The 12093-nt window shown below is 40.6% G+C and overlaps 1 protein-coding gene across 5 annotated transcripts in view; it reads right to left on the minus strand.

Moving 5' to 3' along the window:
- Positions 1–509: 509 nt before the first annotated feature.
- Positions 510–12093, minus strand: part of CAPN11 (calpain 11) — a 1381576-nt gene continuing 1369992 nt past the window's right edge. For all 5 annotated transcript variants that reach the window (XM_044060753.1, XM_044060742.1, XM_044060725.1 and 2 more), the window contains one exon: positions 510–4060. In XM_044060753.1, coding sequence (XP_043916688.1) covers positions 4034–4060 — 27 coding nt within the window. In that variant the 3' untranslated portion in view covers positions 510–4033. The remainder of the gene's footprint in view (positions 4061–12093) is intronic.

Raw genomic sequence — 12093 nt, forward strand, 5'->3', positions numbered from 1 at the left:
TGGTACTTAGAATACGCAGGCCTGGACTGGAAGAAGCATAGACCTTGTTTCCCATACTTGATGCAAGAGGAGGCCAATCAGCAAGGGAGATTATGTTCCAAAGCCACTGAAAATTATACAAGCAACTTTGATGTGCTGTCCTAAAATTGTATACCCTGGTGGTGATGGACAGTTCTAATCTCACCAATGAGCCATAGCAGGGAGATTTATAGTAGTCTTCCAAGCTGCTTTGACTAGTAAAGTTTTTACAAGGAGGAAAGAATAGTTGTATAAAAACCTTACCATAACCATAAATGTCCTTCTCTTCTCTATACTGCAGTATTCATAACATGAATGCATACACAAGCTCATTTACTATATACTAAATGCAATCTGCTTCAGAATGCAAAATCTTGTAATATAAAATGGAAATTAAGCGACTTTAGCAACAATGCAATGCAGAGATTTTAGATTACCCACCCATAAAAATATTCAAACATCCCTCGCCCTCAAAAAAATCCAGACAGATATATTTTAGTATATTTTTGGTCCTTTATTGAATTGTCTCTTTCATTTTAGCAATTCAAGCAACCAGCACAGACCTTTCAAAACATAATTTGTCACAGGCATTTCTGAATCTCTATTATATCCCAGCAGCCTTCAAGAAAAACTCATACAGTGGGTCATCTCTATAGTAAGAAATCAAATGCAAGATACATATGGAGCCTACTTTCAAATCCACTGGTAAAATAAACAAGTGCATCTATTTTAAACCATCTGTTTAACAGGAAGTCTGTCCCAAGTGGACTGTGCTACCTGGGGAATATATTAAAGATGCGGTTCCAGTCAGTATTTTTTTTTCTGTTTTGTAATATCAGCAAAGATATGTATCTGGGAAGTACAGCAATGGTAAATCCTGTGCTAATCGCTTTGGCATGCAATAATAATATATATATAACTCTATTAAACCTTGGTACAAGTAAATACATCTGCTGCAGCTTCTACCTTGACTTGAACCATTTTCACATGCACACTGCAGGAGATACTAAGGTATATTACTATTATTATTATTACCCTACTACACGCATAAAAAAATTAGAATAAGATTTTCTTTTTTTAATGAAAGTGTCGCTGTTCTAGGAATAACATTTGCCTATTTTATGGCCATGAGAAGAATGCTGTGTTGGACTGGTACTGTAACATGACACTGGGATAGCATTACTGGAATGACTAGCTTCAGACTTTCATTAACCATTGTGTGACCCACAAGACATAGATGCATTAGAGATTGAAAAACTGGTCAGTTTTTCATGATTCATATCTGGAACAGCCCACTATGTTGCAGCCTATTTAACAGAGCAAAGAATTTAATAAAACTGACACTTCACTCAGTCTTTGTCAGACTTGGTTCAAAAAATGGCTAAAAGTTGCCCTCAACAAAAAGGATAATACAGTTAACAGTGAAGAATGTCAGCAGCCTTACTGGATTGCAAGGAGCAAACAATTTTAACTACTGTCCTTGCTGGAACCCGTGACTTTTACATACTCTGCCCTTTTCACACTGGCACCCATGCACAGGATGCAGAGATGTGGTCACACACAAACGAACATGAAGAAGACTGAACCAACAACTACATGTACAAACTCATGAAACACTGTGTCCAAGTTTAATGAATGCATTCATGGCAGAGAACAAGCTGAAAACCTTTAACCTTTTTAGGAATGCATGCAACAAAGCAATCATTTCTTTTTTGAAGAGTAAACAGCAAAACGCATGTCTGTCTTCATACCAACTTGTTTGGTCAAAAAATGGCCCGAGTTCTGCATTTGTTTCATAAGGGTCCAAATGCATTCATTTACCTAACGCCTCTTATTTCTGCAGTCTGTGTCATGACTCCCTCTTCCAAGCACAAGCAGTGTAGGCAACCACATTAACAGCTGCTTAAGAATGAAGATTAAACACTGGCAAATGAAAAGTCTGAAAAGACCATCTGTGGTATGAAAAAGGCTATACCGAAGTCATCAGCAGTCTTGGAATATACCAACATCTATCTCATATTCAAAAACTATGCCCTTCCATAGATGAATGTAATACATCACAAACTGCAAAGTCACTCTGGACTTTCTGTATTTGGAGGAATAGTTTGTAGGGAATTAAAAAGGTGTCCTTTTCTAAAAGTGGTGTAGCTCACAAGCTTTAAAAAGCATTAACATTAAGCAGTCCTACCAAGCAAATCCAGCAGATGTTCATGAACCACAGACTTGTTCATCACTACTGAAAATTTAAATATCATCTCAGTGTTTGCAAAGTTATCGCACAGAATTAGGTTTCATGAATCAGGGTAGTAGTAGTTGAATTGTGATTTGCAGCTATTTCTTCAATGTCTTCTGGTGTAATAAAAGAAACATGACATGGAATTAAAGGATTTTAAAAGTGCACACATTACCCCTCAAAAAAGAAAGCTCATGCAGGTGGAAGAAGACATTTGGTTTGTCAATAATGTAATTTACACAATTTATGTTATGACTTCTTCACTAACCAGTCCTGATACCTGAAATTCCTATCTTACACTGAAATTCACAAGCAGCCCTTTGTACACCGTACCAAATGGTTGCAATTCTGGTCATCTTTTGGCCTACATTTTAAAATTTAAAAATGTTTCTGGGTTTGGTAATACTGACAAAATGACACCACAGTACTACAGCACTTGTAACGGCAAAAGGTAAAGTTTATAGTGTGATGCAACCTACGCATGGTGGTGTTAGACCACACTATTGTGATTAAGCAAATCTGATTTAATGACAACTGTGGTGGATAACTATCTTGTTTTGTAAATGTCTAATCCTGAAAAACATAGCAGAGGGTAAGAGCTTCCCCCTACAGAATTTTCTTCCATCCTTAAAACCATATGCACCCCATTAGCTGTCAGGATTAAGAAAGCAAGGTACGTAACTAGACATCTAAATTCACATCCAGATTCATAAAAGAGTACGTAGTGCACTCCTTAGGAATGACCAACAAGATGAGGGTAACAGATGTTCACGTTGTCCTACCAAGAAAACCTTTGTAATAAGGATACATACTGCATCATTTGAACACAGTGGTCAAAGCACTGATACAAAAGTGGAAAACAGCACATCCATGTCAGCTGAAGAATTTAAAATCAGCTCACTGTGATGCATAGATCCCAATTTTTTATGTCCAGAATCAGGGACACTTACACTAACCACAAACACTATTTAAATGCTGATGATGCTGACTTAGAAAACCTGACAGAATAATTTTGGATGTAAAATATGCCTGTAATTTTAATTGTCATAAAAACTGGTTAACTATAATACACTAACTTTTCACAAAAAGTCAAAGACTTAGAAGAGGCACAGCAAAATTTTGAGCTAAAAAGTAACGACTGAGAGATATGCCATGATAAGTACATAACCTTAAATTTTACCTGTTGCAAAAAGCACAAGGCCCACAAAGACTTAATACTAACTAAAACAAGAATGAAAACTGGCGTTCGGCTTCAAATGGCACTAGCAGTAAAGTGGACTAAACAAATGTTTAGCTACAAGAAAGGCAGAACATCTATTAAAACAAAACAGTCCACTTTTCTAAAACCTGCAACATGGATTTTGCATTTATTGATTTCTGTATATAATTCAGTTCTGAAGAAAACGTCCTTCTTCACAGACCATTTCAGCTGCAGTCACCCTTTCTTGCACAGAGATGAATAGCTGAGGGCCAGTCTAAGTTACAGAAGACAAAGGAGGTGTTACTGCCTCCTGCCTTCACATCAATCTTGTTATTAGGCATAAATTGCAAAAAGTAAGTAGAAATTATAAATTGAGTTCAACAATTTATTTTCTCTCTCCTAGAATGTCCACACAAAAAGCAAGCTTGGCAAACACTATGGCATCCAAGCATTTAACTTAAGGCCAAAAAGTAGAGGAGAGCAGAGATAAAAAAGTTATATGTGACGCTAAGTTACAGGAAGGAGGCACTTGCAGGATGCACGGATTGACGAGTTTTTCTCCAGACATCTTTCCGATGACCTCAACCACACATTGTTAGGACAAGCCACTGAAAGGGAGAAAAGAGTAACTGTATAAATTTTTTTTTCAAATGCATATTTACATCAAATTTTAAATCACTAAAAGTCTTCCAAAAGTTATATTGACACACAATATATACCTATATATACCTTACTATCTCTCTCTGTGTATGTATGTATGTATGTATGTATATATATATATATATATATATATGGTTTCATATGAAACCATCGAAAGTTCATTCCATTGAAAGTTCATTCCATTGAAAGTTCATTACATCGAAAAGCATTTGCCCCCTTCCCCAATGTTGTGCGACCCTGGAATTGATATATATAGTTAGGGGGGGTGTGGGAGGCACAGCCCCCCACATTGGGGGGTGTGGGGGGGTGCAGCCCCCCACCTAAAATGCTTTTCGATGTAATGAACTTGGATGTGTGGATCCCTGTCGAAAGAATGAATTACCACAACATGAAATGTCAAAAGAATGACAAAGAAGCCTCAATCAGTGAAAGTCAGAACACCGAACAGGCACACAAGGCTAACAATGCACTACAACAACAGAAGCTTTTGCATGACAGCAAGCTCCCTCACATCCCATACTCCCTGCTAACTATACATACCAACTCCAAGATCGCACTGCATCTGGGAATGGGCAGGACCCCAAAGACAGCTGTACTGCAATCTCGCACAATACTTCATCTGCTCTGTTCAATGTTCTGACTTTTGCTGACGTGAGGCCTCATTACTTTGAATGTTCGGCATTCCAGACTCCTTGTTTTGACTTTCAGTATACTGTGGTAATTCATTCTTTTGCTGGGTACTCCAGTGTGTGCATGTGTGTAGAATAGTCAGACAGACATTGAGAGACAGAGACAGGGAGCATAAGGAGAAAAAGCAATCTTCTATATTTCTACACTGTTAAAAATACAAGCTCCTATACTCAGTTCATACCCACATATCCACAAAACCAATAAATGTAAGCTGCTCCTCTCCCTTAAAATAAGGCAGTAGGTCCCAGTCCACATGGCACAGATGGATGAAGCCCTGACTGCAAGGCTGGCCTTAGGCCAATTGGCCCAATACAGCCCTGCATTACACTTTTCCAGGGTCATTATGTCTTATATAACCCAGAGATTTGCTTGAGAGACACTGCAGCAAACTGCAAGGCATTTCTCACTCCCACAGTACTTACAAGTCCAGTATTATTAGTAATAGGTTCATAGGTAGGTACTGGGCTATCTGCCTGAAGGCATATATTAGCCCAGCCACGTTGTGCGGTATTCAACGCCCCTTTGGCTAGTTCCCTAGGCTCTTGATCTAGCAGCTAGTACCCTTGGCCCCTATCTAGTAGAGCTGTTGGTATGATCCCTGGTGTGAACTTTCTGTTACCCATCCACTGGTCAAGGTTCCTCTTGAAGACTGATACTGAGGGGCTCTATCTTATGTAGACCGGGACCTTGTTCCATAGCAAAGGAAGCCTTTGCGAAGGGAATCTATCCCTCCAGCATGTTCTATTCATTGTTGTGCTGAGGTTTATATCCCTAGAGCATGTAGCTCGAGTGGATTTGGTTTTGCTAAGATGGAGCATGTTCAACAAGGCTCTGTATGTTAGACAGAGATTGTCTCTGAGAAGGCGGTATGCAACAGAGAAAAGCCTTAGTTTTTTCAATCGTGCTTCATACGGCAACTGTTTGAGGCCAGTAATCCTCTTAGTGAGGTACCTCTGTGGTCTTTCCAGCTGCTTGCGATGCCTAGCCAGGTACATACCAATTGGTGCATTGTATTCAATAATGGGTCTGATGAGGGAAGAGTACAAGGGCACCATTACATCCTTAGCTCTTGATGCAAACCCTTTCGTGATCAGATGGTTCACACAGAAGGATTTTCTAACCACCTTGGCAACATGGTTATCAAAGGAAAGCTGACTATCTACTTGGGTCCCTAGATCCCTTATTACTACTTCAGATTTCAGGGGGTTACCTCCTATGTGGTAGTTCGTGGGTACGCTGTTTTTTCCAAAGGGGATTACTACGCATTTTTTAGCATTTAGCTTGAGACCATGGCTTTGACATCATGCATTAGTCTCATTAAGGCCCTTCTGGAGGTTATCCATGTCGGCCAGAGACGCTATTATAGTACTCAAGTTTGCAGTCGTCCGCAAACTTGGTCAGCCACAGCCCTTCAGTATTTGCCTGTACTTCAGAGAAGTATATGCCAAACAGGAAGGGCACCAGGACAGAGCCCTGAGGCACACCACTCGTTACCGGTCTGGATTCGGACATAGATCCTGCTACTCTTACTTTGTGGGATCTGTCTGAGAGCCAGTATGCGATCCATCTTGTGATGTAAGGGTTTATGCCCAGGTTGGTGAGTTCATTAATAATACCCAAATGGGGAATGGTGTCAAATGCTTTAGCAAGGTCAAGGTAAGCAGTGTGTACCTCCTTTCCCTTATCTATAGCCTGAGTAACTGTCTCAAAGAAGTCCACCAGGTTCAGGAAGCATGATCTGCCCCTGACGAAGCCGAACTGTGTGGGGTCAAGTGTTTGGAGGTTCCCAAGCTCTCCATTTATGAGTTCCATAATGATTTGCTCCATTGCCTTAGAGATCAGACTGGTCAGGCTTATTGGTAGGTAGTTCCCAGGGTCGGTTGTGGGCCCACCCTTGTGCAGTGGAACCACCGTTGCTGTGCGCCATTCTATGGGCACATATCCTGTCGAGAGGCTGAGACTGAACAGGGTATTCAGATGTGGGGTTAATTCATTCTGGAGCTTGCGTATAACACAGCCGGGGACACTATCTGGTCCCATGGAGGCAGTGTTTTTAGCTTTAGATAGAGCCTTGTTAACCAACGTATCAGTAATAATTGGAGTTACACAATCCCCTGGAATAGTAACAGGCCCTGTAGGAAGTGGGGGGGGGGGATTTGCACTGAACCTGTCAGCCAAGATGTTGGCTATGTCAGTGGGGTCAGTGTATTTTGTTCCATTTTGTACTAGCTCAGAACAGACCTGAGCATTGCCATTTAGGTTTCTGACGTAACCATAGAAGGCCTTATGGTTATCCTTGGCAACTTTCTTTTTGAAATTGGCTTTAGTTGACTTGATGAGGGCCCTCAATTTCTTACTAAAGCTGATCAGGGAAGATATTTCTACTTGAGATTTGGCCTTTTTTTGTATAAGTCTCCTCCTTTTATTGTATAGTTTGCTTGTGGCTGGGGTCCACCAGACTGGTTTCTTCTTGCTTGAGGAAGGAGTCTTGGTTTTATTTGGGATAGCACGGTCCATGCAATCCTGAAGACGTATATAAAGTGCCTTGGTGTAGGATTCTGCATCCTGGATATCATTATCCTTCTGCAAGGGAATAGTGAAGCTTTCCACTTCTGACACAAGTAGTTTGAAGTTTGCTTTGGAAAGTTTTTTACGATGGTTTCTTTGACTGAGGGAGGTGGAGGGGTGATGACGTCTAGGTTATCAGTTTGTGGTCTGATCTGACCAGAGAGGGAGTGATAACGGGTGTGGTACAATGGGCGCCCATATTTGTGATGACTAAATCCAATATGTTGTCCCCTCTAGTGGGAGAACATACCAGTTGTTCAAGGGCATTTGAATTTATAAATTCTATGAACCGCTGGGCATAGGAGTTAGAACTTTGGTAGTTCGCCCAGTCTATACCAGGGTAGTTGAAATCACCCAAAATTATGGTGTTGGGTAGGACCTTTATATTTTCCAATGCCTCAAGGAATGCTGAGTGAACATCTTGGGACATGGTGGGCGATCTATAACAGGCTACGACTTGAAATGTGGTTTTGCCTGCTGATAGTTGCGCATGGATGATCTCTGGGGCATCATGCTGCGCCACTAACCTGGAGATGTGGGTATCCTTGATGAATATGGATACACCTCCGCCCTTTGTACTGTGATCTGGTAACTGAGGCCGGAAGGTATGATATGAATTGTAACCTGGTAGTGCTGGGGTGCTCTCTGGAGCCTTGAACTAGGTTTCCGTCACTGCACAAACATCAATTTTCTCCATACTGAGGAGTGCCTTGAGTGCGTGCATTTTGAGGTTGAGACTTCTGGCGTTGAGTAGCATTACCCTTAGTTTTTGGTTACCTGTGCTGGTTACGGTGGTTGGTTTTGTCCTTTGAGCCTTGCCTAAAAAAAGGCACTATGGGGACGGCAAGAGCCTTGGCCAGTATTCGAAAGCCTAGGGGTGACAGGTGCAAACCATCTCTGGCGAAACAGCGAGGCTTGTCTATCATGTCATCCCAGGCAGACAGACACTGGATGCCCTTAGAATGACACCACTTCATGCCTCTTGTGTTAGCTTCTCACACTCCCATAGTAGCCATTTGCTGTTGCTGAGTGCTCAACAGGACTGAAGTAATGATCTAGTTTTGTGTATCACTCCAGTTATCGTATCAGAAGATAAGGCCAGGCTTATGTTGAAGACTGATAGAGAAGTACTGTTTTCTTTTGCTCCTGTTGGTAATATGGGGCTTATGAATGGTTGCTAATAATGTTACAAGGAATGACTGTGGAATAGTCTGTCTCAGACAGCATGAAAACAAGCACCAGTAAGCTTAAAAAAAATGCGCATACTGTGATGAGAGGTAACTTATGATCATGAAAACTTGTGACAAAATTTTACTAATTCAGCAGTATGGCAGAAAAGGCTTGTTGGAGTCACAAATAGGAGCAAAATAAACCAGAGGAAGTTTGACATGTGGGAGACAGACGTGCAGAGAAAAATGATTCACTTTGCTAAAAATATTGAAACAGTAACACAGCAGAAAGAAACCAAAACAAGCAATACACTAATCAATATCAACACAACAGTGGTAATGTAAGAACAAGCATGCTGAGAAATCAGGATAGTACACAGCAAAAATTAACAAAAACATAACTAGATTTGATACAAGATAATAGTAACATATGTAAGACTACCTGTACAATGTCATAACATCATACAGTATGATGTTTTTATGAGGGAAAATAATTTATGAAGTATATACAATTGTTGGGAATCCACATCCCATCCAAAGACATGCTGCAGGTGGATTGGACACTCTAAATTGGCCCGAAGAAGAAGAAGAAGATACAATTATTGGGAATAGAATGTAAAGGAGAGTAAGGCACAAGTTAAATGTCCATTGTAAAACCAGGGAAAAGAAACAGGGTGAGAAATGAACCTTGAGAGAAACCTGTCAAATGGGGGCTGCTGCAGAAATGGAAGCACCTAATTTTACTCTAAAGGATCTCATGGTGATAAAGTTTTGAACCAGTAGATGGCTTGTGTGCCAATCCCCATTTCTATTATGTGGGAGAATGCAACAGTGTGGTCAACCAGGTTGAATGCCCAAGTCAGATCAATGAAGAGGACCCCCCCCCCTGTGAGGTTGCCTTGGTCCATGTTGAAAAATATTTCATTTGCAAGGGTCCACAGAGCAGATACTGTGTCCCTGCCAGATCAGAGTTCATGCTGCTTTTGGGAAAAGGAGGTGGTAATGTATTTAAGATAACAGCTAATTGCATATGACTTTCTCTAGGACTTCACTTACAGCACCTAGGATGAAGACTGGATGGAGGTGTGAGACTTTAGTGGGTTTTGCCTGCTTTGGGAGTGGTCTAATTATAGCAGAGTTCCAAGAGTGGGAATTAAATTGCAACTGATACAGTGTTTGTAAATGTGGAGTTGGAGAGTAAGCACAGGTTCTCTGCTGTGGTACAGGAACCTAGGACTAAGATTATCAGACCCTGTTGGTCCATCTGGGGGGGATGTTATAGACAGTTGATGTCTTTAGGTGTAATTTGTTTCAAGTAGAATGGTAAAGTGGCAGAAAAGGTGGAGGATGGGGTGGTGTGCAGACAGGGCGTTGGTGAGATGGGTAGTTCCTAACTTTATAGAAACAGTCACTGATAGAAAGGTAGTTGTGATGACTCTGAAGGCTGTTGTGGGAGTAGCTATTGTTATGGATATTACAACTTAAGTTGACCTCATGCTTAAAGCATTTTGGAGAATGCAATACAGAGAACTGCTTGGATGTTAAAAGATTTGAATTTGTGATGTTGGATATACATTGTTACATAGGATGCTAAACTGTTTCAGTGCCATCTAGTGGGTTTTGTTTCCAGGTCTGCAAGGCAGTGTCATGTAATTCTAGTAGTTCTTTTAATTCTTTGGAGAGACATTATTTTCGGCAGAAAGGAGGAGGACTGTGTGTGTGTAAGATTTTCACATGCAAAGTTTGGGTCTTGGGAGGCCAGAATGGGTGACCAGTCTAAGGTAGAAAGATGGAACTGGAACTTAGAGATGTAATGTTTTGATTTTTGTCTAAAGTGACACGTCTTCTTGGCTGCTAGCAATTCTGTCTTATCACTTCTAGCTGAAGCTGACAGGTTAAGATTAAAGTACCCTAGAATAAAAATGTAATTATTTGGGGATAATGAGATTATATTATGAGGGAGTGACTGGACTTCACAAAATGAATTTGGAGATGTGAGGGAGGATATGGCAATATAAACTGATTCATTGTTTTGAGAGGTAATTTTAATTGCAACATAGTAACAGAAGAACTTATAAGTAATTCAAACAAAAAAATGAACAGATGATCTATAAGCTGAACACTGGATATATATAAAAGTCTGAAGAAGTAAAGACGCAGGCACTACGGCACAAACCAAGTTGCAGTTCTGTTTGAAACCTGCATATACCTATCAAGGTGTGCTACAGTCTGGAAGGAAATGACACTGATAGTATTTTCAAAGCAATATCAAATATTCTTTAAAAATAATACGAGAGTGTATATTTAAAATATGAGTACACTTACATTAAACAATGAAGTGGGACACTATTTGGTAAAAAAAGTTTAAAAGCAGTGTTTATCAAAAGTGTACTCCAACAAGTGCATGGAAACATTAAAATGTACTAAAAATACAAAAATAGCAAAAAATTCTTGCTGGGAGCGTGGATTGTGCTGTATTTACCCATTTTTGCCTTCTTAAAAATCAAATCACTCACATGTGAGAAAATAATGTAAAACCATATATTCCCAAGATTGCTTATTACTTAATAGGTTCATAGGTAGGTACTAGGCTATTGGCCCTAGGGGTACATACCAAAAGGAGCGTTGTACTCTATAATGGGTCTAATGAGTGATGAGTAGAGGGGAACAATGACCTCTTTTTTTCTAGATGAGAAACCTTTTGTGATGAGGTGTGCCACGAAAAAGGATTTCCTGACCACTGTGGCGATGTGATTATCAAAGGAGAGACTACTGTCCACCTGTGTCCCAAGGTCTCTTATCACACTTTCGGTGTTAAGTAGACTACCGCCTATGTGGTAGTTCATGGGTACAGAGTTTTTACCAAAGGAGATGACAATGCACTTTTTGGCATTGAGCTTAAGACCATGGCTTTGACACCAGGCACCTGTCTCAGTGAGGCCCTTTTGTAGGATGTCCACATTGTTAGGAGTTTTGATTACGACAACTAGTTTGCAGTCATCTGCGAATTTAGTTAGCTAAAGACCTTCTGTATTATCCTGTACTTCAGAGAAGTAGATACCAAACAGGAGACCTTCTGTGTTATCCTGTACTTCAGAGAAGTAGATACCAAACAGGCGAGGACCCAGGACTGAACCCTGTGGTACTCCACTTGTCACTGGTCTGAAGTCTGATTTGGAGTCTGCTACTTTCACAGTGTGGGTTCTGTCAGTAAGCCAGTTGGCAACCCATCTTGTGACATAGGGATTTATACCTAGTTTAGTGAGTTTATCTATAATTCCAAAGTGGGGGATGGTGTCAAACTCCTTGGCGAGATCTAGATAGGCTGTGTGAACCACCTTACCCTCATTTATGGCTTTGGTGACTACTTCAAAGAAGTCTATCAGGTTTAGGAGACATGATCTGCCTTTTACAAACCCAATCTGTGTGGGGTCCAGAGTTTGGAGATCTCCAATGTCTTTGTTTATGAGTTCCATGATGATACATTCAATGGCCTTGCAGACGAGGCTCGTCAGGCTAATGGGGCGGTAGTTCCCAGGGTCTGTTGTGCCCCC

This window comes from Protopterus annectens, chromosome 1.part0 (genome assembly GCF_019279795.1).
Source record: "Protopterus annectens isolate FY-2018-M chromosome 1.part0, PAN1.0, whole genome shotgun sequence".
NCBI lineage: Eukaryota > Metazoa > Chordata > Ceratodontiformes > Protopteridae > Protopterus > Protopterus annectens.